Source organism: Dermacentor andersoni, chromosome 10 (genome assembly GCF_023375885.2).
Source record: "Dermacentor andersoni chromosome 10, qqDerAnde1_hic_scaffold, whole genome shotgun sequence".
Classification (NCBI taxonomy): Eukaryota; Metazoa; Arthropoda; class Arachnida; order Ixodida; family Ixodidae; genus Dermacentor; species Dermacentor andersoni.
Window position 1 is genome coordinate 134507059 of NC_092823.1, and position 27497 is coordinate 134534555.

General features: G+C 47.4%; 1 protein-coding gene across 1 annotated transcript in view; it reads left to right on the forward strand.

Moving 5' to 3' along the window:
- ple (tyrosine hydroxylase ple) overlaps positions 1-26317 on the forward strand; it is a 41803-nt gene extending 15486 nt beyond the window's left edge. Inside the window, exons 3-13 of the mRNA XM_050192938.2 lie at positions 3210-3311; positions 4480-4666; positions 5483-5571; positions 6349-6416; positions 7579-7629; positions 10220-10365; positions 12613-12748; positions 14808-14934; positions 16186-16281; positions 18760-18893; positions 24798-26317. Coding sequence (XP_050048895.1) covers positions 3210-3311; positions 4480-4666; positions 5483-5571; positions 6349-6416; positions 7579-7629; positions 10220-10365; positions 12613-12748; positions 14808-14934; positions 16186-16281; positions 18760-18893; positions 24798-24960 — 1299 coding nt within the window. The 3' untranslated portion in view covers positions 24961-26317. The remainder of the gene's footprint in view (positions 1-3209; positions 3312-4479; positions 4667-5482; positions 5572-6348; positions 6417-7578; positions 7630-10219; positions 10366-12612; positions 12749-14807; positions 14935-16185; positions 16282-18759; positions 18894-24797) is intronic.
- Positions 26318-27497: the final 1180 nt, after the last annotated feature.

Genomic DNA, 27497 nt, shown 5'->3' on the forward strand with positions numbered 1-27497 from the left:
AATGTTATTTCCGCGATGCCTTCGTGTCAAAACTGAACTGTAATTATTCATTACATACCATGTTTAGTGCTCCGCTTAGCAATAAAGTTTACTGTTCTAACTGCACACGAAATAACATTTCAGAACGCCTGCACCGCCGGAAGTATGAGGTGAGAACTCTCTGTCGCCGGTTCCTAAGCGTGGAACAGTTCCAAGTGTACGTTTAGAAATTTGAATTGGGTAACGCTTACAGATTAAATCGAATGTAGAAACGCAAAACGCATTCGAGTTGTTTCCGATTTGTTCAGTTTTGAACTTATTCCGCTACCATATAATTTACGTTTTTTTTTATTTCTTTTGCAAAACGGAAATACGGACACACGAGATAAACATTTCATCATCTACTCGTCACGGGCCGTGGACAGCAGCCAACATCGCGAAACCCGTGTCGTCTCGTTGCTGGTTTACGAACGTTTCGATGGGGTTCGAGATGGGGACGGCAAGTGCAGGTGCTTTGAGCGAAGTTCAATCAAGACGGCTGTTAAGGAAAATAAACTGGCGACTTATTTACAGCGTCCAGGGCACCATGGAACTATTTCCAATATGGTATGGCCTCTGAGACAGCAGAGATCTCTGCACAGCACCCATCTCGAAGATCGCACAAATAAAGGAAGACAAAGAAAATACTGAAGAAAGGCCTAGTAATATTATAGTAACTACTCTCAATAATCATCTTATAATGTATACAATAAATAAATCGTGAACTCGAACTTTAGAAGATCAGTGAACAGAAGCCGTCAGAGAAAATTTATTTTGTCAATATGATAGCGAGAAATAACGGATAAAATTTCATTCGAAATTATGAACTTATAAAGTTGTTGGAATACCAGTAAATATATGAAAGTTTGATGACCACTCAAATTTAAATTTATTTCAATGTGCGGGCAACGTAGCACTTTATGAGAAAGCGGCGCTTAGTACCTAAGGCGATGCTTTAGTCAGGTAAATACAAGCTTTATATGGTGGCAGACCTCTCGAAAACGAGCCTTTAAAAAGAGGGCGTTCTGTTTTACCTTGGTGCGGGAGTCTACACGAAGAAAACACTTTGCAAAATAGTTGTTTTCATTAGTGCTGCATTTAGTACTGTCATAATTAGTGCAGAAACAACCACTGCAGCTACAAGTGCAACAATTACAATTATCCCTACGACTGGCTAGAATAATTCTTCTGATAATACAATCTAGTCTGTTATACATTGTTTAACCATTTGCTGGGCCAATATACGAATTTATCCTGCGTGAATCCACGTTTCATCGCCACGGCTGCCAAATATCGTGTTACGTTCTTTGCGGTCGTTCTTCTAGACGACGGACAGATTGGGAGTGCAGGGCTAATGACGATTCGCTAGAGGGCTGTTACGTCGCTGTGTGAATATGTGACTGCGATGACGTGCTACTGTGTGGCGACGTGCGTGGTAGAATCGTAAATAATAATTTCGTTGCTGCATTGTTTCGTACCCGCGCTTTTGTAACAAGTGTCGCGCTGTGATGTACTGCTTTGCTGCGGACTGCTTCGTTTGTTGTTGCGGACACAAAGCTGTCACCAAGAGATTGCGGTGACGTGCAGCTTGTACGTAGAGCCTTTGCAATATGCCGATCTACGAGAGATGTGGACGGCAACAGTGATGTTTGTGGCATCATCTTGTGGCCCAAGAGTTTAACAAGCGGACACAGAGCTGTAATTGCATTCACAAGCCATATTCTACGAGCTGCTGGTTTAGCCTCTTATAGCCTGAATTATCTTGCCAGAAGGAAAATATTCCAAGTGACACGGGCATCTAACACAAAACAACGCCTTTATAGTGTTGGCATGTTTTCGCACTGAACAAACATGCACATGACAGATGAACCGTCTGGCATCGTATGTCAGTCTATAACATAGTCGGTATTGCAGAGATAGCGACTTCACTTTGTGCACCTGAATGGATGCAGCTGCACGAATTTCGTGGAATGTTCGCCTACATTGGAAGCACCATGGGGAAAGCGTTGTTTTTTTAAAGATGGGTACACACTGACGTGTGTTTGCTGGATAACCCCACATAACATCAAAAGCACAATTTCTCTCGCTTAATCTCCCTGTTTGAATTTATGAGCTCAGATTCGGTACTCGGCGAAATCGAGACAAGAGGCTAGATGAGGTAACGTGTCTGCAGTAATGTGATCATTAACATTTACTTAAACATTTTTGTGTGTGTGACAAGAACATTCATGCAGCCCAAAAACGTGTCTGACGCGTAGTGGTTGGGCAACACATCACAAGATGTCGCTGCCAGCATTGCTACTGTTGTCCATGCCTAGGGTCGCCCGGCATTCTGTAAACGCTATACGTAACACGTTTACGGGCAAGATAAAACTCTCTATTGACCTTATTGTAACGGCGCATGGCCTCATCAGGCTGTCAAAAAAGAGTAATCCCGTTCCACAGTGGAGGAGCCAATGAACTTAAGTGCCTTAAAAGGCTTTAGGTTTTGACGACACTCGCTCGGTGCCAGACATGAAATTTCTCTGGCATGAATCAATTCAACACTCGCCCAAAGAGTTCCAGAAGCTCATTCGCCTCAGTGCTGGTCTTGAACGCGTAGCCTACGGATGTTGTAGCCATCAGTGGAAGTCAAACACAACTTTAGGGAAAAACTGAAGCTGTGTTTCGCTTTTTGTTCACTCTTGTATCACGAGAACTATTCCGCGACCAGAAACGCAGTTTCTGTGCTCACGTAAATGCAAAGAAATATAGCGATTACATTGCACATTATATCCCTGAAATATTTTACGTAGTCATTTATAACGCAATATAGTAGTTTTACATACCGGCCGGCCCAAATTCTATTAGACTTTCAGCAACCACTGCCGTCTTCTGTCATCTGTTGACCCAAGTCTGCACCCATGGCACCAGTGACACAATTTATCGCTCCAGGGAACCTAAGTTACGGTGTCAGAAGTTCTATCCGCACGGCGCACAGGCGTTAAGTCAAACGTGGACGTGCAGACATTTCATTCGACATACGGTGCCTCAGTCTGTAAATGGCAGGAAGCGCGCTCACTGTGAACCTTGTTTTTTAGAGAGGCCCTAAGCCTTTCGCGCAAGTACCGCGACTCGAAGTGTACCGCGACGATGTGCGCCGCAGTGGCTCACGAGCCCCGTCCCACGCTGGGCGGAGTGCGCATGCGCAGATCCTTTCCGTGGGAGGAGTGGGCGAGGATGCGACCATAAGCGTGGTGTTCGGCCTCAAGAAGGGCGTCCAGGACTTGGCAACCATCCTCAAGGAGGTCGAGGTACGTCATTACCCGCCACCACGTGCTCCTCTTCAGGGACAATTCAGTTCACTGCCATTGTTACGTAGCATATAGTTTCACCAAGGCATCAGTCAGATGTCGCAAACGGTCTACAGTTGGTTTTGATGAGATACTTTATTGTACCGCATCTAGCCATAATTTTCTGTTTCACCAGCATGGTTACGATTCGTTTTGCAAAGTGTACGCGCCTGCACACGTCAACTTCCTATTTTGCGCACGTAAGGCGAAATGTCCTGTTAGAGTGTTATCACCATGGAAACTCTTTCTCTACGCTTACGTGATGTGCTATTTCACCCTACGTGAACCACGAACTTCAAAGTGAGTTTAACCTGTAAAGATTGGCATTAAATAGTATCTTGCAACTGCTGTCATTCATAAAATTGGGTACATTTATAATTTATTTACACATTTATTCCCCACTCATTCGAAAATCTCCCTTTCAAAATCGTGCCTTTCAAGATATCCCTGGATAGCGTCCTGCTGTCTTTTCTTCATTAGCGCCTTATACCAGAGAAAGATTGAAAGATCGTGGCTCCGATACGAGATGAAGATAAACATCGTTTCTCATCGCACAGCCATCCTTACTCATGAGTTGACTGGAGTCATGCAAGCCACACGGCCTCTAACAAAAAAGTGTTCTCGGTAATATGTGTTGCTAGGGAGCGCTGCTGTGGTCGTCTTTTTTTTTTTTTTGCTATTACCCATTACAACGTGCCTACTCAACAAGTCGTAATGCCAAGATGTGCAGGCAGTTATGACTGTAAGGAACGTCCTCCTTGCTGAAGCGCTGGGGTTCAAAAGTGATGAGAGCGTTAAGTGGTCAGCGGTCCAGGTAAGCTAGGAGACGTTTAGAGTATTGGTGAGAAAAAAAAGCAGGGAAGAGATCAATAGAGCCGGGCTCATTACAGGCATATGTAACTGTCGAATACAGAGAGGTTTTAATGAGGAGAGAGAAGATCAAGCAGATATAGGCAATATGCTAGACTGCATAATATGTAACAAAACCCGATTAGCTCGAATAGCCTAGGTGACTGTTGCCTCCCTGTTTCAAAGGGGATATAAATCCCTATCATCGTTTTGTCTTTTGCTCTCTCGTCACACACGTGGGAACGTGGAGTGCCGCATCATTGAGCTGGCGCTCGCACAGGCCTGCGGTGGACGCGTGTCGCACCTCGAGACCCGCACGGGCCGCACGGCCGATGCACCGCTCGAGGCGTTCGCATCGCTCCGCGGCATGGTGCGGGACGGCCTGCTGCGGCTGGGGAAGAACCTGGCCCTGGGTGGCCTCGGAGACATGCGCGTCGTCAAGGACGTGGGGTCCGCGCTCGCTGGAGGTAGGTGGTTCACGCAGTTATGCGGTCCCAGTTATTTCGAAGTGAAAACCAAGCGTTGGTTCGGCAGCACAACAGCGCAAAACAAACGGAGCGTCTCTTCTTCCTCCCTGCCGTTTACTCTATGCGTTGACGATTTTCGTCCCTACTGTCCTTCTTGCAGCTGCTACACGTAGTGGCAGGACGGTGTATTCGCGATTTATATGCGCAGTATTTACATAAATTATTGCCCCAATAAATTCGCATTAGGTGCCAAAAAGACAGCGACGAGGTTCGCCATATTCATCGGCGAACAATCGCATGCTTACAGTTGCTTTCGGGTGCGGAAGAGGCTGCCATACTTTATTTAGACTAGACTTCATGTAGGAATACTTATTAGTGTCGCTTCAATTAACTCATCTCTGTGCGCGAAAATTTTGTGCATAAGTAAGTATGTGCGATAGTAAGGGGTAATTGCTCATTCTTTTGCGGCCTGACACACTAACCACCGACAAATTCAAAGTAGTTGCAGATTAGTCCAGCATTTGTATTCTCTCGAAGAAGAGGATGTTTAGCTCACTCTCTTGCTACGTAGCGTGTGATGCTGTTGACAACTTGTTCACCCTAAAAGCCACGAAATTAGCGCGCGAGGCCGCGCCAATGCTCTATGTTCTCGTTCAATCACTCTAATCAGGTTAGTCTCTGATTTAGTTATCCGCCAGTTCACTCACTTGCCGACCTGCCCAAAGTTCGCTGTCTGGCCCACTCAGTCGCTCGCCCTATTTCACGGAGCCCTCAGTCAAAGGCGCCTGGCTAATAGTGACTTCTCATGTGACGCAGACATCTGGTTCCCGCTGCACATCACCGACCTGGACTTTTGCACACACGTGCTGACCAAGTTTGAGCCGGACCTGGACAGTGATCATCCGGTGAGCCACACGCGTTGCGCAGTTGTCGGTTGTTACTCGCTATAACAGCATTAACGTCAACATACACATGCTTGTGGCATCACAGTTTGTTGTGTGAGCTAATTTCGCACGCGCACAGTTAAAAAAAGTATATTTGAATTCCTCAGCAGAGTCGTATTACTGACCTTTGCAGTAACATATGCTCATGCCCATTAGAAAAAACAAAACAAAACAAAGCAAAACAGAAGGTACCGTTTTTGAGCGTCGCTGATGAATTGGTAGAGTGCTAGACCTGTGCTGCTATAAGTACTATTAAGACCTGATTAACTTGACAAGTGACGTCCCTGTACGTAATTTGTCATCGGGTTTTGCGAGAAGTGTACTGTGCTCAACGACTAAAATGCGAACGGCGGAGCTTGTGCATTTTGCGCGTCCTAACGAAAAGCTAAGGGGGCGAATATGTATGACCAAGTGTGATATGTTCCACGAGCAACGCGCTCAGCTGCTCGCATTTCAATCGTTTAGCGTAGCGCAGCAGCGTACACCCAATAACTCAGGTGCTGCGTAAGACGACGTTCACGTTTCTGTTCATGTGAACTTAGGGCTTCATGACGTATGCGAAACTAAGCATACCATAGCATTCTTCTATGCGCTCGAATCATGTCGGGCAAGTTTGGGTTACATCCTCTTGGAAAAATTGGCAACGGACTATTGGCGCCTGCAAAAGAACAGTCACCGTTCGCGGAGCATTTCTCAGAGCCCGAAGAGGTTGAACCGGTAGGGCGCGCTCTTTCACAGGGTTTCTCGGACCCGACGTACCGGCAGCGCCGCAAGGAGATCGCCCAGATTGCCTTCGACTACAAGCAGTAAGTGCTGCACGATGTGCATCGTGAAGGCCCAAAGATCGAGCTGTTAAGGGTGAGAAATGGAAAACACGTTGGGGAGAAAAGACTGCACATCGGTAAAGTGATCAAGATAATACAGTGATAATTTCGATATGAGGGCCTATTCTTGCTAATCCTATATATAGGATTATATATATAGGGTATGACACGCTCTAGCGTGTCATATTCTTGGCCTGTTAGTTTTATGCTAGTGTTATAACACGGTGGAATGACGCGGTGGTAATGTGGCAACGCGCTGCTGCTCGTGACCAGCGCCAAATCGCTTTACCATGTCCAACCTATGTCCACTATAGAATTAATACTTCAAGCATGACAAAGCAATGACAAGGACGCCTTAAAAAAGATAGCTCCCCTTGTCGAGAGGTTGGCCAGGCTGTATGGGGCACTCTACCGTGGCTTAGGCTATTGGCTAGAATTAGCAGCTTGACTACTTGAAGTTGGCAAGGCTTCATAGGCCAAATTAAAATCGTAACTGATATCTATATCCGAATGCTACTGAAAACTAGGTTAACGCACGCGAAAGCTCCCCCAGACAAGTGCGCGCCAGTTCTTTATAGAGCATGTTTAGCTCGATGTAATTTTAAAAGAAATAGTCGGTTAGAAAATTTCATCAGCCTATCCTGTGTTCATTGAAGGACAAACGACTCCCCCAGCGCGGTTTCCCACTACCCCTCGTCAGATTCATGGAGGCGGAAGCAAGCAATTATGGTTCCAGTGTGGCTGCAGTTCCTGTTGTCCAAGGGAGTGCCTTTTTGTCGCTCAGTAAGCTTTTCTAACGTAGATGCACATGTATCAGTACCATAGGCACATTGGCCCTGGACAGTTTCTTTTCCTACCAGATTCTGGCGCCTCACGCTAACTTGGACATGAATTCAAACCGAAGATTTTGATCACAGGAACCCGATGATGAACATCACCAGATAAATAGACGTTACTAAAGCATTAATATTTAATAGCAAGCTTTACCGATCAATCATCCATGCTTAGTCATCCATGCTTAGTTGCAAGAGATGGCCCGATTTCAAGGCGCAGAATCCCGACTGAGATACGTATGGCCCACTGTCGTGTACCGGGGACTGTTTCACCATATACAGTGTGCACCGGCTTCCGTTGCTCACTGCAGGGGACAGCCCATACCGAGGGTCGAGTACACGCCGGAGGAAGTGCGCACCTGGTGAGTGAACGAGCACACATCGACGAAGAGACCGCGTCGCACCGGCTGAGCATGTCAGCGTTTTACAGCGACGCATTTAGTGCTGCTATAAGCGTTCGAAGAAGTTGTATTCGGGTTATCATGGTGTCCAGGGAGAACTAGGTCACTGACCGAGTTTATATTTAGAGAACGTGAAGGGAATCATACGGGTGATGATGCGCAGGCACCTTTAGAAGCGCGTGGAATAATTTGGCGCTAAAGGAATTTAGCCTGCTGCTTTGGAAGAACTATAACTGCCACCGGCATCAAAGTTTGTGAAAAGGGGGGGAGCATTATGGCTGATATGCGCGCAAAGATGATTGATTTTGGACGAACTAAAGCCTTTGTAGAAAGTCTTTAAGGAAGTGCTTCAAAGGCGTTATGTGCGGGCAACTTTTTAAACGGGCGGGTTAACGGGTGAGCCACAAACAGGAAGCTTTTTAAGCGTGCGGTTTAATTACAGGAGACTGAAATTCTCAGTGCAACTGGTCGAAAAAACAGCTTCATTGAAAATTGGATTGTGATTCTGCAAGGCCGCGCAAGTCTGTTGTCCTCCCCTCCCCCCTCCCACCCCAACTGAATTAATAGTGTGAATTTCGAAACAAAATTATATTTGAATGATGGCTACGATATTTACTGTTTGTACGTCTTTTCTCGAGCATTGCGAGCGACACAATGTTCTTGCAAATCTTGTAGTATTGATGCCTGCGTGTATATATATAAACATTTACCGCCGTGTGCCAGGCTACTGAGACACAGGTCTAACCAAGATTTTTCAAGCTCCTAGCGCGCACTTCGAAAAAAAAAATTCTGGCTTTTGAACAATGTTTAAAATTGAAGTTGAAAGCAATATTTTTTTTTTTTTTTTTTGCTGAGGAAAAGGTGAATTTCTGCGTAGACAACGGCGGCAGCATTGCTGAGGGGCGGGATGAGGCACGGTGACTATTGAGGTTTTGGTCGATGTTCAAAAACACTATTAAGGCTGTTAGCAATAATTCAGAATCCTCCTCTACGGCGCCCTTCATGGAAAACAGGTGCGTTTCAAATCAATCAATCAATCAATCAATCAATCAATCAATCAATCAATCAATCAATCAATCAATCAATCAATCAATCAATCAATCAATCAATCAATCAATCAATCAATCAATCAATCAACAAAAGTTGCGATGTAAGTGAGGAGATATCTGCAGAGGCGACAAAGAGAGCTGGGGATTTCAACGAGACGGTAACCTACAGTGCGCTTCTGTCCATTGCACAATAGACCAACTCGTGGCAGCGGTGGTGATGGTTCAAATGAAGACCAAGTGCTAGCAGCACATGCTGCGGCTCGTTTCTTGCGCGTGGCTTCACCTCGAGAGCTGCTGCTACGTGTTCTATGCTATCAGACAAGCTAACTGTGCTCACACCCGCTATGACAGCAAAAATGACGGCGCCACCAACAGCTTGGCAAACCGCATCGTGAGGAAGCTAGCTTAACAGCTATGAAAAAGATCCATCGGTGAAACTGATTACGGATGATTATTTCTGAAGGGCCCACGCGACAGTGCGTGGCAGCGTTTTCGCCAGTGTGTCACCTTGACAACGCAGTGTTCAGCCAGCCCACGCACGCACGCGTACGAGGGCGTCGACCGTGCCAAACATACGACTTCCTGATCTCATTTAATTTTGGGAATTTCCACCTGGTTTTTCGCCCTCACCGTCGGCGTTTCTCGTGCCTGTCGTCAGTCATGCACTGCTAGCTTAGCGGACCACCGTTTGCGTGCCTCACACATTCCAAGGGTAAGGAACGTGAGCTCTCCGCGCTAAAAATTATTAAAAATGAAGAAGAAAGTCATTGTAAAGATAACAAAAACTAAAGAGGCAAGCACACGAAAGTGCGAGCTGAGCTGGAAAACGAAGAGCACACTGCAGCACGTTCAACGTGAGCACGTGTCAGTACTTCTTCGAAACCGCGCCAGACGTGACTGAAAGTGTAGTTGCGTATAATTTGGAATTGAACTCGCCACGACTTGCCCAAAACTCCGTAACCGCCGCAAACTTTCCCAGAAAAGTTACCGGAGAAAACTCTTGCGCCGCGGTCATTAAGCTACCATAATACACAGACTTCTCCAAACTTCGTGCTTTTGGCTTCAGATATTCTTGCGACTGTTTTTTTAATACGCTCTCTTCGTAATTTCCAACCAATTATATTTCACGAAACCCTCAAAAACAGTGTCTACGTATGTACGTGCACAATTCTTGCGAATTCTTGCTTTTTTATAACGCAATGTTTTGTTGAGCAAATGATTAATTTGCAAAGTAACAAAGTCGTTTGAAGTCATAAGGAGCAAGTTTAGGCAAATCCAGCATGCCCATCGTTCCCACGCTACAACCACTCTGGTCTATCCGCTATGCCTGCAGCTTGCGTAGACACTGGCACCAATTTTCCTCCTGGTGATTTCTGTAGGAAACTATGACGACCACCCAGCAACCAGAGTGCGCGTCATAAGACGTCCACCGAAGTGCACCGTGTGCGCTTTCGAGAAAGTCCGGTTGGATGCGCGCATTGCTTGCCGTCACGTCGTCGCAGGGGCGTCGTGTACCGGGCCATGCGCGAGCTGGTGCCGACGCACGCTTGCCAGGAGTTCGCCGACGCCCTGGGGAGGCTGGAGAGGGAGCTCCAGTACGGCCCGGACGCCATCCCGCAGCTGGACGACGTGTCAAACTTCCTCAAACGCAAGTAGAACGCCACTGTCCGCGCTATATGCGCATGCGATTAAGACTGTGGCAAGGCGATGGTGCGTACAGGTGAAACACTGGTCTCAGGAGGTGAATTAAGCTACCACAGGATCCACGGGATGCGCAAATATGGATGTTGCATGTACGCACGTATAAATGAAATGATGATGAAGAAATTGCGGCCACTGACCAAGTCAAGGTGAAAAAACACACAGAGACGTTTCGGGACCCGTACGGGTTCCTTGATCACACTAAAAGCGGGCAAGAGCCGCGAGTCGTTTTTATGGCAGAATGTGACGTAGGGAACGGGTGTAGTTGGCAGGAAGATTTCCATCAGTCCTGTTGATAGTGTTGATAGTGTGACAACACTATCAACAGGACTGATGGAAATCTTCCTGCCAACTACACCCGTTCCCTACGTCACATTCTGCCATAAAAACGACTCGCGGCTCTTGCCCGCTTTTAGTGTGATCAAGGAACCCGTACGGGTCCCGAAACGTCTCTGTGTGTTTTTTCACCTTGACTTGGTCAGTGGCCGCAATTTCTTCATCATCATGTTACCTGACCAGACGAACTTTCGTCGAACTCTTGACTACATAAATGAAATGACTTTCGTGGACACCCCCTTGGCCTTTCTGTGTAATGGGTCACGGTCCCAGGTAGCGCACCGTGCATCCGGTACTGGTGCCTGTAGAGACACTGTATTTGTGTGCTTGCATATTGCCTGTTGATAGCTTCTTGCTTCTGTTTCCTTCTATTTCTCACTTGAGTAATGCATGTGGGATTTTGAGAAAGCTGGCTCTAAACAAGCTTACCTTCTATTTTTTCTACATAGTAAACAAACACGTGAGCAAACAAATGATACTGAACTTAGTTTAATTTTAGAAATACCACCGTGTTACGTACTTGGTCAGATTGAGGATGACGTGACAGAAAATGACAACATGCCGCCGTTGTAGACATATCGAGCCCACAGCTAACAAGTCCCGTGCGCTGTGCTGCACAGGCTAGGTTAATCAAGCGGTTCAGCGGAACACCGAAAGGTTGAGCAAGTTTCAGACGAAAGGGAGCCGGTGTCGTCATGGCTGTAGCGGAATGTTACAACGGGAGTCAAATGGTCTCCAAGAAAACCAAACTTCGTCCCAGTGAGCTCGAGTCAGCGTCATTTTTCCTTGCCGAAGCCCTCGAACGACATCTTCAAATTCGAGTCGGAGGTTTACTTCGCCACCCGACATTTTTTTCTTAGCGGAGAAGCGTTTCTTGATGGCAAATAAATTCAAGGTTTTTTTTAAAAATGGCGTTGGTATATTGCAGGTTATCAGCTCAGACAATCCGTACAACAGTCTCTGAACAGGGATTGCTGCTGCGACACTAGCGTACAGCACGTGCCTCCAGGCACTTGCGTTCAAGGCCCTTGGCGAAGCGGCAGTGCTGCTTGAGAGCTGGTGTAAATGCAACATTCTTAATTTGTCATTACTTCGTAGCTCGTACAGTAAGTCCACGTTATAACAATATCGCTCCATTCGAAGTTATGTGAGGTTTTAGTTTATAGTTTTTACCGGAATGTTCGAAGTGCAGTAGACCGGGACTCCGCTTAATACGATGCGCGAAGCCGGGAAGTTGCTGCACGGCATCGCTCGGTGAAGCATTCGCGATGACCGACCTGTCGTCGTCTCAACCTGCCTAGGCAATAAGCGCTTCACTCCGCCACGTGGTGGTACTACCAGAGTCATTCAAGGACTCTGGTAAACCGACAGACGAGGCAGCTGTTCACAGGTGCCAGGTAAATTTCGACTGTGTCACATGTCACCAGTGTCGAGCGCAGCTTTGTTTCAATATACGTTTGACGATCTCCTGCGCTGCTAGAGTGTTACCAGGAGTCATCTCGCGTTTGCAAGACTAATTTATAGTAGCTCCGCTTCTAACAAAATATCGATTAAAACGAACTCATCCTCCTGTCCGGATAACCTCGTTATAACGATGGTTTATGGCATTTTATGTTCCCAACTCATCTTACTACAGTCAATTTCATAGTTTTATGACATATGAACGTTACGCACTTATTCAGCGGTTGATTTCAGACCTTGACAGTCGTGCCATAGGTATCCTCCGTAATACATCATTCCATCGACAGCTCATTAGTGTGTGCTTAGCACTGTTGCTCATATCTGGCCCTTTCGCCATACCGCACCGCATCATCATCAACTTCGCGCACGATCGCCTTCGCTCTCTCTGAACGCGCAGGTCGCAGTGGCTTCACCTTGCGACCGGCCTCGGGTCTGCTGACGGCGCGCGACTTCCTGGCGTCGCTGGCATTCCGCGTGTTCCAGTGCACGCAATACATGCGCCACGGGTCCGCACCCCACCACTCGCCCGAGCCGTAAGTGACAGCCGCAAACGCGGCAAGTGGTTCATCGCCCCTAAAAACATGCATGCAGCGTTTTTCTTCCATAGACGAAGGAGGAGGGGGGTTGATACTGTACCTGCAGGTAAATATAGGCTTATTTCGTGTCGCTTGTTACGGCTCTTCGTGGCTGTGTTACCCCTCAGTATCTCACTAGCTGTTTTTCGAATGAGGCTGAGCAAGTTTGTTCTTCTCTTTCTAATGTGAAGCATTCTTTACCGCATTATTGACACTTTACGGTAGGTAGGCAGGCAGGTTCCTGTCTCGCCTCACTTTAAGAAAGATAGAACAGTCCGTAATCGATGCGGGGATCGAACCTCTGCCGTCGAGCACAGCAGCCGGGTGTTTAACCGTTGCGGCGCGATCGCTTCCTTTCGCCCGCGTGCTTTTCGCGTTCCAAAGCTCGTTGAAACACTCGGTGGTGCGTGCATCCCGTGCCACTTTGTCGTCTGCTTTCCTTGCGACAACTCGCGCTTTGAGGCGCCGTCTTAGACCAGCCCCCTTTGCCCAGTACTTACCTCGTCGCAGCTTACGTTAGGTAGAAACTGTGCGACGTTGTGCAGCCTTCATTCATTATAGCAAAGTTAACCAAGTTTTAACATTTCTTCGCCCAAGCAGAAATGCCATCGGCGTTTTAACATGCACCACATGAAGCGCGCGATTGTGTAACACGTAGTCGCTGATGACATCACGATCCGTGTTTGTCTCGCTTACGCTCGCACACTACCTGTGTAGAACCCGGAAATAGCCATTTGGTGGGCTCGCGTCGAACGGCGTGGAAATTATGTCATTGTCATCATACGATCGTCTACAACATGGTTGCTACACTGCTGTCGTCACACGCGCGTACGCTTGTGACCCGCGCACACAACTATTCGATTTACACGTTGGTCCACCTGGCATCGTTTTGCGGAGCCCCAAAGAATGCTTCATGGCGAGGTATCTGCCAAATGCTTCGCACAACTTAGATCCCCACAGTGCGTGGGATATGCACAATTTTTCTCTGGTGCCGCTCTTGTGAGAAAATTGCTAGCAAACCTTGATTTATTTTTGTGGTGTTTGTTTAGGTTTACAAGATTGATAAGAATAACGACAAGGTTGCGTCGTACAAAAGACAGGCGTTCAAGCGCGGACACTAGTACTAGAACCAAAAGGACAACACAAGCGCCGACTGAGAGGTCGCACCGCGGCGCAAAAGAAGGACGACACGAAACTCATCTGCGCATGGTCGAGGCAATGCTCAAGGGAAGGCAGCTCCAACTCGCCAACCATGACTCGTGCGGCAGCTCGCGAAAGGTATCTGTTTAGGCATGACAACTTCATTGCAAGATTGCGTACGAGCTACCGATATTGATGATATACCACACCCCGACCATATGGGGCCGACTTCTTCGTTTTGATGCGATTAGCGAGCGAACGCGCGCTTTTCCATAACTGACAGGGAAAATAAAATTTTTACTCCTAGAAGAGTCGCTAATGCAATGGAGCTGTAGTTCACTCGAAGCCAGGTATGCCGAACTCCAATTCTGCAGTGTCAGCGGGACAAAACTGGCTGATACTGGGAGGACGCGTTGAATGCAACTTTCTTTGTGGCGTCCGAAACTGCACACGCTGTGGTCTAGCTTTGGTGGCGCTGTGGTAGTGCGCGGGTGTAATAATGACATTAGCATTCTTAGCATACCTTCCCTGCTACGGATTGTAAATGAAGGTGTTTTCAGCAATACAATGTGTCGCTGCATTGCTTGGACGCTATTCACATTAACGTCGACAGTGGTCGTGAGATGGGCACTGCCGTTCCTTCTTTTTATGTCAGTACAGAACTGTACGGTCTGCTAATTTTGAAGTGTTTTGAGTATTGAGGGCATTTCGCGAGACTTCTGTCCTTGTTTTCACGCCTACCTTTCGTAGCATATGTTCTTTCCATTCTTTCCTCTCTTTCTCCCGTATTATATTTCCGACAAAACGGGGGACGATTTCAAACCTTTCTTATTCGAGCCCTTCCTCCTCCTTGACCCGCCTTATCGCGCATGCGCAGGGACTGCGTCCACGAGCTGATTGGTCACGTGCCCATGTTCGCCGATCCAGGGTTCGCCCAGTTCTCGCAGGACATCGGCCTCGCCTCGCTCGGCATCGCCGACGAGGACATCGAGAAATTGGCCACGGTAGGCGCACTGATACTTCGGCTGCACTCGCAATCCTCCTCGCTCCCGGCTACAAGTGGAACATTTGGCAAATATTTTTCACTTACATAAATGGAACTGCCTTCCATACGTTTGAACTTCTTACTTTTCATCTGCACATAAAAATAAATACGTGGAGCTATGTCATAGTGAAATATCCACTGTTATCTGGAACAATGTTCCAAACGCTTGGTACCTGTTACCTAGAACGTTTGTCTACGCATCTGTAACAGGAACAACGCCTAAGTATGTGGAACATCGTACCACATGCTTTTTCTTTGGTGTCCTATGTTATATGGGCACTAAATATAAGCAATAATTCAGTTTGGACTGATAATATGTTCTTTAAGAACTTGTTATTCGTTATATTCGTTATTCTTGATTAAAATACTGATTATTAGGATAGAGAATGAGAGGAAAAGCTCATTTCCTGTAGAAATTCCGCATTTAAATCCCAGCGCCGGTATATAGGTTGAACATGACGTCGTGGATTTCAAAGTACTTCTTCAATGCATTTAGCCGCTTTGGCGCAGTAAATGTTGTGTTATGTTGTGGGGCTTTACGTGCCGAAAGCACGAAAGCTCCCCAAGCTGCACGCCATAGTGGAGGACTTCGGATGAATTTTTGCCACCTGGGCTTCCTAACGCGCACCTAAATCTAAGTTTACGAGCGTTTTCGCTTTTCTCGGCCATCGCGATGCAGCCGTCGCGACCGGGATCGAACTCGTCACCTCGAGCTCAGCAGCACAACGCGATTGGTCCGCCACGGTGGGTCGCTGTAAATGTTCTCGAAACTCGCGAAGTTTGGTGTCTAGTGTTTTTTTGGGGGGGAATACAAGGTATATTCAAACATTACATCTAAAAAAATATTACTTGGATCAGAAAATACGCCGTCAGAATTTATGACGTCACGGCAAGCTGGTGCGGGACAGTTCGAAGCAGCCCCGTCTTTCGTGTTTGCGTCTTTTCTGGCTCACCGAGCCTTCTCTCGCGGTAATAGGCTGACATATACGGTACTGCACACGCGCAGTTTAATAATACAGCTAAGCATATTTCGCATCAGTCTCCCTTAAAAGAAACGTAAGCAGTAAAATTATCCACAGCCCTCCACTATGGTGTGCCTCATAACCGACTCTGCAACTGCGAGGGGTAGAGCTCTATTACCTATCAGACTGTTTTCCAAGGGAGGCTGCCATAGATGCTTCACTGAGCCCTGTTCTGTCGTGGCGCGCAGCTCTACTGGTTCACGGTGGAGTTCGGGCTCTGCAAGCAGGCGGGCGAGATACGGGCCTACGGCGCCGGCTTGCTCTCCTCTGTCGGGGAACTGCAGGTGGGTGGAAGACGTCGCCCGGCGCTCACCGCACGCCTGTGGATCTCAAACTGGCGGCCGCCACTTACCCTGTGAATTCTTCGCGCGTCATTCAAAGGCCACTGTGAATGCGATTATTACACACACACAAAAAAATTGACTTCAGGTGAAGGTCGCGAAAGCTAAAAGAGACTGAAAAGAACGTGTTGCTGGGCTGGTTGGTTTATATCTGCAGGTTCTGGAAGGAAGGGGAGACGGGTGCGAAAACGCATTTTAACAGGAAAAGGAAAGTTGCAATGATGGCGCGCAAACCGCACCGCAGATAAGCTAAAAGTAGGCTTGGGCGAAAATTAATGGAAGTAACTTATATAAGAAAATTCACCGACGATTACGATACTCACTAATGCGAATTTTGAGCGCAGCGGTATAGGTGTTTTCAATTCGCGATATATTATGGCAAAGAATATGATTCTGAACGACAGGGTCCTCTCGGCGGCGGGGGAAGCACTTCCACCGGTTGCGTCGCTCATTGTTCAGAAAGAACTGGCCGACGCTATTTTAAAAGTATTGGGATTATATATTCACGTGGTAGTGACAGCGAAGAACGACTGAGTGTCGAAAATGTGAGTTACAAATTTAACTTTTTATTGGGCAAAAATTGCACCCAGCAAATCTCAAGGACAGCGATAGCGCCATGTATAGGAGAGTCGGCGATCGTCGGAAATCTGATGTGCGGGTGAAGGGCGTCGGCTTTCATGCATGACTCGTCGAAGGTTAGCCGTGTGATCGCTGGTGCCCGCGTGGCTTCCGGAAAGTACTACACAATTCACGTCCCGCATACTATCACAATACAAAAATCACAAACCATGACACTCGAAACAAGCGCGAACGATACTAAACCAAGCAAACCAAACAAGCACGAGCGAGAACTGACGCGAGCAGACGATAGTACGAAACGAGCGGTTTCGTTTTTTCGTTGGTTGTTTTCTTGTGTCTACGCTTACTGGCATTCTTCGCGTGAATACGCAAGTGTCCCTTTCTTCCAACAAACCTTAGTTAGAGAACATTGCTTCGTCTGTGTCTTACATTAGCCTTGCGACCTGTCTTTCGTGCATCGTATTAAATCACAACACGCCTACAGTGAAGGAGCAAACCCCTTCCAATATTTATTATTGGTGGTTATATCGCGGAAAGAAACAACACTTTCAGTGACTCGCGATGACTTTGGACGAGTGAGCTGTCTTTGCTGGCCGATTGCGTAATCTTGCGACTGTGCTTGTTACGGTAGCTTCTCTATCGTTGCTATCTTCTCTATCTATCTTCTCTATCGTTGCTTCTCTAGCGTTGCTTCTCTATCGTTGCTTCTCTATCGTTGCTTCTCTATCGTTGCTTCTCTATCGTTGCTTCTCTATCGTTGCTTCTCTATCGTTGCTTCTCTATCGTTGCTGCGCGCTGTGATCGCACTGCTCGGCCACGAAGACGTTGGCTTCAAAGGTGCGCCTGCGAAATGCATTCTCCCATCGGACCGATCGAAAGGACTCCGGACAATCTGGTGATGCGCGTCTTGAGAATTGAAAGGGCAAACAGTCAGCGTGCACTCTTATTGAGTAGGCACGCGGTGAAGGCGCCTTCGTGCCGTTACGTTTGCTTCATTTTGTTTATCTTGAAAGACGACGCGGATGTTACGGACTGGTGGATGTGCTGATCAAATAAAGAATAGTAAAATGCAAGCGCAGTACGTGTATCGAGCGAAGAACCAAACGACATACCGTACGTGTGGTTCATTCGGTCACAAACGTCCAGGTGTGTCGAGTATGGCAAATCTGAATATCTGCTCTCTTAAGGCGTGACGCTTCTAATCGCCGTTTGCGTGGGAAAAACTGCTTAAAACTTGTACACTGAGTTTAGAATAGCATAAGAAATGCACCCTAATCGAAACTTTTCAGATGAAAACAGAGCCGGTAACATTGAATGGAATAGAATGAGCAAGAGTGAACAAACAGTAAAACTTACGCCTAAAGTTGTGCCCTTTGGTTGTACTGTTTTCATTTGGGGCTTTCACGGCGCTCATGCTAAACATTCTGGAGCTTTTGTGTCACGAGAACAGGGTTAGATGGGCAATGCACGTATCTTCAAGAACCCCGGCGATTTGAGGTCACACTAGCGTGACTGGAACAGCTGACAAACTAAAACGCAGATACGCGCTGAATGCGTTCAAACATCGTGAGCATTATACGCAGCACTGTTAATTTTTGATGATATTTCTGACAGTGTTCCTGTAAAAATCTTCAATAATTAAACTAAATTCAGAGGTTTTACATGGCAAAACCAGGACGTTACTGTGAGGCACGTCTGGTACATAGATGTTTTTTCCATTTCACCCCAATCGAAATGCGGCTACTGCGGCTTTAAGTCTCAAAGGTGAAAATTGTTCTTCCGGCACAAATAGCGACCACCAGAGTGAACGCGTTCAGTGACCAACCTCGCATCGTCTCGCAGCACGCGTTGTCGGGCAAGCCGGCTGTCCTTCCTTTCGTACCGGAGAGGACGGCGGTGCAGAAGTACCAGGACCTCGAGTACCAGGACACTTACTTCCTGGCAGAGAGCTTCCTCGACGCCAGAGAGAAACTGCGGTTTGTATTGGTCACCATACTTCGAAGGGTGACCGTCTCTCTGACCATGCTCGTTCTCTTTCTTTCTTTTTTGCTTTAACCAGTTCCTGTTAGAGATGCACGCGAACCCAGCCACTTGTTTCATTTTTCAGGTTTCCTTTCTTAAGCATTTCTTTCTCTTTGCGCCGAAAAATCTACTCCATAACTTAACGCGGCTAAAACCGTAGAGCTTCTCACTATATTGCCTAGAGGGAAACCTGGCGCTGCTTCGCTGTGGTATGCATGAGAATGCCGGTATATTGTGACTTTGGATTGGCATTGTTCTCAGAGAGCCAGGCAAACACCATACCGTCTGTCACAATGATTCATTTTCTACTAAACAGCACGTAAATAGCTGTTTTAGCTTTATTATTACACAAAAACATGTTTTGTTTAACTATGAGAACATTTTATTGCGTGTACAATTATATGATACGTAAAAAGTATCAGCGGGCCGCTAAAGTTGGAGGACAGACGACAAGATTCGCGCTCGCTTTGAAACAGTTTGTCATCTCTTCTTGCTTTTCTTCGCTTGGGCACGCTTGGTAGGTGAGTAAAGATGTAATATGCGTGAATGGAAACAGTTTATGAAGATATTACTTTAAAAAAACACGTTATTTGTGTAGCCATATCCACGTTTTAGACGAAGCCTCTTACAACACCAGCCAACAAAAGCCTCGCAGACACATATATATATACCTTCATTCCCATGACGGCACAGCGCCCCTTAAGAAACTCCCATAGATGGCGGCGCCTGATTTCCCTCTAGGTGTTATAGTAAGAAACTCTATGGCTAACACTCTATTACCCCTGTCACACGGGAAAACTTAAATGCACTTTGAGCCAGAGCACTTCTTCGCTAGTGTTATTCGCAGGCTGCCACACGGGAACGCTTAGTGACACTCACTGCAGAGCGCACTCGTCGGCAAGTGTGCTTGGCGAGCACACATCGGGGCGACAGTGTGTAGACTTGTTAGCAATTAGTAAAAAATAAGTAAAGTAATACTGAAAGCAGAGTCAGGAGTAATCTTTAATACCATATTTTTAAATAGATAAAGTTACAAGGTAATACAATGTGTCACTGCACACAAGAAGAAAAAAAAAGCAGCAGCAAAACACTATTCTCACTGTCGAGCTGCTCATGGCCACGCCAGGTCAAGGCTGCAGTTTTGTTTGGCGAAACATGTCGCTTGGGCAACTCTATGGTTTGGACTAGTACTGGTCAAGTCTCGTTGTCTTGTCTTCGCTCGTGATGATCATTCTTGTTACTGAGGTTGCAATGAATTACTTCACTTGCAGTTAAGTTTATTGTAAATGCTGTTTCTAACAATAACAAACTGTTCTTGTGCGCGCATTTTTAGCTTTACAAATATACGCTTTGCCTTCTGACTCCCTATCGCCATCGCCACTAATTTGAAAGAACACTTTTCTTTCTCATGTAGCAGTACGCCGCCAAAATGACATTCAGTGCGCGCTGAAGTGCGCTCGCTCAGAGCGCATTTTAGTTTGGCCGTGTGACCGAGGTATAAGTATGCTGTCGCATACTTACATTGTGATGATTGTGACGTTTCGACAGCTGCGCGCGTTCTTCACAGGCCACCTTGCACACTGTCATTTATCAAAGTGACGTTTCCATTACCTGGCATTCTTTAGAAACTTGATTTCGTGCGCGCTGTGACGCAGCACTCACGTACGCTCAACACACCTCGAGACTCTTTCTTTAAGGTAACTCCGAAGTTGGGTTCAATGCTGTGAAGGAACGCGTGACTGACGTTGGGAACAGCAGCAGAAAATGTCTTAAAACCGTTAGGCCATGATAGCACGGGTGGTACTCTCGTGCCAAAGTAGCTCTCTGAAACACAGGAGTACCAATTTTCGGGCCAGTTCACTGCAGTAATTGAGGTCATTGCGCTGAATTGACAGACACGGACACAAAAGACGACAGCACGTGCGAGGCGCACGTCGTGTCGATTTTCTTGTCCGTTTCCATTCGGCGCTGTGGCCTCAATTACGCTCTACGAAACGTCGGGCGCGTGCGTCACGTGCTAGTTTCGAGCATTCTTGCTTCGTGACCGCAAGCGCTTTGAGAAGCTATGTTAGATTGCACAGCCTTCGGAATCGGTCCGCATTTTCTGTTAAGTGCTGGATGCCTGCTAAGTGGGTCACGTTCACCAATACTGTGGACAAGGAGAGAAAGCTACTGTAACGGTAGCTTGGCGATGCTCCTGGCCATGTCTTAGCACGGATGACCACGAACAAAGCATAGTTCCTTTGCATAACAACTGTTGTAAAGAAACAATTTTATACATTTCTAGATGTTATAATTAAACGCGAAAGCACACGAGCATATAAGTAAAGTGAACTAAACAGATAAATTTGTCGTTACAGTTATAGGATAATGCAAAGAAAATATTCACCGACGATTACGATACTCCCTGATGTGAATCTTGAGCGCAGCTGTTTAGGTGTTTTGAATTCGCGATACTTTGTGGCAAAGAATTTGATTCTGAACGACAGGGTTCTCTCGGTGGCTGCACTGAAACTCTGCTCGGGCAGCTCGTTTAGCAGAAACGGAAGACGACGCATTTCTACCGGTTGCGTCGCTCATTGTTCAGGAAGAAAGCGTAAGGCGGAGCGCATTCCCTAGCGGCGGCGGCGGCGCAGGCGAAGTAGCGCATGCGCGGTGAGTCCAAAGTCCACTCGAGCGCTTTGTTTCCGTGTATGGTATCGGTGGACGTGCTCGCCGCCGTGAAGCACGTCTCGTGCGGCACTCTGCTTTTCTTCTCACCCTTTCGCCATGCTGTCCTCGTCCGCTTTCCCCCTCGCGCTCACTTCGCTCTCGCCGTCTTTCATCTCCCACTGCACTGCGCGTTCGCTGTTTCATCCTTCGCGGTGCTCGTTCGCTCGGTTACGCCGAGGGACGCTGACGACGCCGACGCTCAACACAGGAACGGGCGACTGAGAGCTGCGCCAAAAAAAAAAAAAAAATGTTGAGGTGTCTAGCGTTGATTGATAGTTTTTGCTATCATAATACAGATGTAGTGAACATAATTTAGGGACAAGCAAATCTGAAAGTGTACTTGTACTCAAAAACAGACGTGCATATGCAATACCTTATGAAAAGATTTCTTGAAGATAGAACGATATCAAACACATACAGCATGACGTTATACGTATCAAAACATTAACTTGACAAGTGGTACTGTACAACAACTTCACATAACGTTTCACCTGATCAGTGTACGCAATAAATTAATGTTTAGAACGTGGTAGCTTTATACTCTTTTCGTACTGTCCGGCTTTGTAGCACATTTAAATGCACGTGTGCACAAGTGTGTGAATGAAGACGGAAGCCATCATTTGCAAGTTTTACTCAGCGAGTCAGCACAGAAAATTAGGATGCTCGCGAGAAATAAAACAAAATTGGAACAGTCTTGCTGCACTTGAAGATATGTCTGCGCCCAGCGCCCGCCAAACATCGCATCCACGCATACACATCAGAGAGTTCCTCGCAGAGCTATGGATGGATGGAAACAACTTTATTTTGAATCCGGCAAATTTGACGACCCGGGCTCAGGTCTCGCATGAGGGGACTTCGAGGCCTTGCCTCGTCGCCGCCTCTCGGGCTTGCTAGACAGCCCACTCTTGTGCCTTGAGGTTGGAGCCGCGCAGAGCGGCGGCCCACTTCGACGCAAGAGCCTCCGGAGCTACTGCCATTGTAGCTGATGTAACACGACCCCCCCCCCCCCCCCACAACATGTGTGACAGCGTCGCTCTAGTTTCCTGACATAATTTGCAAAGAGCAGACGGGTATAGCGCGGGGAAAATGTGCTGCAGTCGCACAGGACTAGGGAAAGTTTGTGTTTGCAATTGTCGCCAGACGACTGCCTGGCGACGTTTCAGCATGGGGTGAGGTGGGGGCAGCAACCACCTGCCTAGCTGGTAGTGCTTGGTGATGCCATTGTACCTGACCAAGCGTTCTCGCGTGTTTTGAACCTGGAGTTCCGAACTCGAATAGGCGGTCTCCGATTCTGCGCGGTGGTCCGCACGGTCGCAGAATAGCTCGCAGAGGTATCGCTAGCTGTATAATGTCATTGCATACGTGCGCCTGCACTTAAAAAATAAAACAAGAAAGGGCGTTTTGAACGCTGGCTTCTCCTCAGTAAGAGTGTTTGCGAAAAAAAGCCCGCTTTACTGGGTGAGTGGGTGTGTGTGCTAATGCGTGTCGGTGCGTAACCGAGAGCCATGGTAATGGTAAGCGTAAGCAAACAAATATTCAACAAACTACGGCGCATAAATATGGACAGAACGTGAAACGCGTCGTGGTCACGTGATGGCACGACAGGCAAGCACGTCGAGTACTACACAATACTAGGGCCACCGCGATGCCGCATGTTGATTATCGCAGCGTCCAGAAGAGGGCGCATCATAGACATCCGGCCTGAGGCATCCAGGGGCGTGGCCAGGGAGAGGGGAAGGGGGCACAATTCGGCTTTCCTGGTCAAGTGCAAGCAACCCCCGCCTTACCGACCCCCCCCCCCCCCCGAAAAAAAAAAATAAGAAGAAAGAAATCCTGACTTCGCCACTTCCGCAGCACTTGTGAAAGAGAAAGGCAAGAAAACCGAAGACTCGTCTGTAACGCTTTAGTAACATAATACGGCTACTGATTCCAGAATTATTTGAATCAGATGCACAGTTATGTGGGAAACAAAAACGGCAAGAGCGTGCTCCGGCAGCCAGCCAGAGCGAAAGGGCAGATGGCGTAAGTGAGAGACCTGACCGTGCGGATATTCCCATTCGCGCGCCCCAGTTTCACAGTTAATCTGCTCCTGGAGTGTAAACTAAGAAACGTGCTTAGGCTTTCGAGATTCCGGTGACTACGGTCGGCAAGGCGTACGACGCTGTGACGAGGAAGGAAGTTCGATGTAGGCACATGTGTAGTCGCACGATCGTGCTCCCGATTGGCTGAGTACGCCATCTGTAGCATCCGCTCCAGCGTTATGTAATTGTGAAATTGCGTAGAGGGGCTGTGCTTTTTGTGAAATAAAACTAGTGCTTTCTTTTGTGACCTCACACTACATGGCATAACTATTGCCACGTGTCGTTGTTTTACTTTTTGTCAGTGTTCGTTCTCACCGAATTATCACTGTTATCAAGTTGTCGAGGGTAGCAATGTGGGCTTCTTGGTAACGCATCCTGAATGGTTTTACGGTAGCGTGATTAAAGGCCGTGTATGTCCCTGTGTGTCTTTTTTGTCCTGTCTCTTGATCGCGCTACCGTAAACCTATTCACTATGAAGTCTCCCCGAGCAAGATGCGAACACCAGTGCAGATAATTTCTTGAAAGTCTTCGCTGATTCATCATCAAAACAGGCGCGCCTTATCAGATTGCCACGCGTCGCACATAGTTTTGTAAATTCTAGAATATGCGTGAGCACCAACGATGAATCTACAATGCATACAGTCAACCACAAAAGTTTACGGACTGCGTTATATGAAAAAGAAAAGCTGCATACTTCTGCAGCCACGAAGCCTGGTATTCGGAGATCCACCCTGTACTATAGTACGTGTGAACAACATAGCTTTGCACAGTCTTACTGGCTACGCGGGCACGAACCGGTCGGCAATTCAACGTTTTCTCAGATACCGTGGTCCCTACACTTCTTGCTGTTGACTGTACGGTGAGCCGTGTATAAGTAGCGGACGCACTTATTGACCCATTGGATAAGGTTCGATGAGAGACCACTGTGCTCGCCACTATTGTTGTCATTTCAGTGTTGCTTGTCTTTTCTAGGCGCAAGTTCCTGCCTCGCACTTTCGGCAGTGTTTTTCGTTCTACACTCCGTCACTGCAACGGTGACACTATTGTACCGCGTGTGCCCTGCAGGCAGTACGTGGCCAATACCAACTTCCGGCCCTTCGAGGTGAGCTACGATCCGCACCGGCAGTGCGTGCTGGTGCTCGACACACCCAAGAAGCTGCTCGGCGTGGTCGACACGCTGCGCGCCGAGATACAGGCCCTAACCAGCGCCCTCGGGAAGATGAAGTAGTCAGCGACGCGCAGCAAGCCGGCCCTGCAATAGATTCGTGTGTCAGCTCCGCCTGCGGTGTCCCACTATAGATCCTGGGTACGCACCACTTCTAGGGCCGACCGCAGTGGTGGTGTGAACCCTGCTTCAGGGGTGTATTCTGCCTTCTGGAGCTCTGCTTCTCTCCTGCCCTTCGTTTTACTTTTGGTTCCGCAATGCTTTTCACCAACTCCCGAAGTATTCAACCTCTCCGGATTCTAGTCTACTTCGACATCCGGGATGCCGTTCGCTCTTTCGCTTTAGTACGAGAGAAAGTTGAACAACTTGATAGGGATTCGTGGTTTCGAAAAGCAGGTGTAAACAAGAATTCAACAGCATATAATCCGACACTGCGAGTTGACTGACGCTCTCAGGACCTCACGTTCTACCGAGAAAGAAGCATTCAAGCCCATTGATTTCCACGCTGCGCTAAGACCGCACAGCCACAGCTGGCGTCAGACACTCGCGAGTCTAATCGCTAAGACTGTTCGCATGTATACGAAAGCTTTTAGAGCGACAGTTCGAGAGTGCGAGACATATGCGCTCTGTTGCGGTTGCCGAAGGGTGTTGCTCAAAAGTAAGACAGGACGGAAACATTGCGCGGGCGTCTGGCAAATACGCTCGTGTGGTTGTTCAATCACCGTGCGAACGGTTGATAATACGTGGATCTCAATAGATATGGCTTCGAACGTCGTGGAGTGGCAACTCACTTCAGGGTTATATGCCATCAAAAAATGTGCATACACTTATAGCTCAATTCAACATGTCGCTTTGCTTGTCTTATCAGCAAAGGAAAAGAGCTGATAGCAAAATATGTCTGGCAAAAATATCATAGTGCTTGTTATATGAAAACAGTAACCAACCTAGCAGCACAATCGCACTATGCATTGTTTACTGATTACATTGAAAGTACTGACAAATTTCGCTATTACTGCAGGTTACGTACTTATTTCTTACAAAAGAACGACATTTTCTTTTCGAAAAGATAACATAATTTACCGTACGCAGTATAATTCACAGGTACATTGTCAGCAAAATTAACGGCCGAGTAAAGTAGGATCGACGTAGTACACGTCATTGCCGGAGTGAACCAACAGTGGCAGCTTCATAACGGGCTGCACAGTAATGTTTACGCGAAAGTGCGTGCTGTTTTTTTTTTTGCTCACCGTGCTCCAACAGCACGACATATCCATGTGACGTGCCTACTTGGCGGCGTGTTGTCTTACACCCTCTGAGCCAAACTGTGCGCTGTGGGAAGTGGCGAAATTACTGTACTCCTCGTGAACTGTTTATGTGTCATAATAAGCTTGTTCCGTGTATAATAAACGTTAAACGTTAAGTATATGAAGTCTGTCTTTATGAAACTCGGTTTCAAGAATGCTGACGGTTTTGCGTGAATCTCAAGCATCCAGACAAACGACACTGAAAGCGAACTTACGGAGAAATGATTACTTAGGTAGCATCACTGACTAATGTCGTTACTAACTGCTTTAATGTAGCACGTAAACAGCCTCACTGCAAGTTATTCACTGTAGAGTAAGCTCAGCCTATTCAGGATCAGCAAAAATGAGAGCGTAAAACGAGAGACGCAACACAAAAGCTCTGTGTATGTCTCGTCTATGTTACGTACATCGCTTTATGTGCTATTGGATGATCATGAAAGCTCTTTACAATGGGCTGTGGAAAAGTTACTTTCTATTAAAGTGGCACTCTTGTGCACGCAGGAAGGAAAGAACTAGGCGGGGAGCACTGCACAACAAAATTGAAGCCATGCGAGTCGGCCCAACACGTGATAATGTCTCGGTAAGGTTTAGTGTTTTCCACCGCCGCGCGAGCTACGCCCAGCTCTTCCAGAAGGACAACGGGTGCGCGAAAGCAACGCACTGCGGCTGCCGCACTCGTGCGCTGCGGCGAAGGCGACGACTACAGATGCACGCGTGGCAGTGTGAACGACTGAACCAAGATGCGCGAACACGACGGAAGAAGGTGCACACGGAGTGGTTGGCCCAGGCACCCCCGAACAATTGCGCGTCGATTGAAGCCTACCGCGAACCAGGCACACTGGACCGAGTCTGATGAGCAGGGCCACGTGTTGGGCCGACCTTTCTATGAGAGTCAGATAACAGGATTGCTTCCCGGAGAGTTGGCTTGTGAAGGCTGGCCGCGTGACGTGATGCTGTCTCCTAGTTCATTTGCTTCTTCCTTATGACACTCATGATGCACTTGAAGGCGTGGAATTGTTGCAGTGAGGCCATTTAGGTAGTGTTTTTTTTTTTTCACTGCGCAATTCTCTATGTAACGGAGCCCTTAACCAATACATCAGAAGTGGTAGTATAGGTGGCTATGCATGTACGCGTAAGTTGATTCGTCTTGCGTGCGTGTTTTCTGCAGCGGGGGGAGGGGGAGGGGAGGGGTAGGTGACCGCAGTACTCCTCTACCGCCGTGGTGCCCTCTCCCGCAGACACCACAAGAGAGAGGGCGGTGGTAGGAAAGGAAAGCTGTCCTTCCCGAGAACTTCG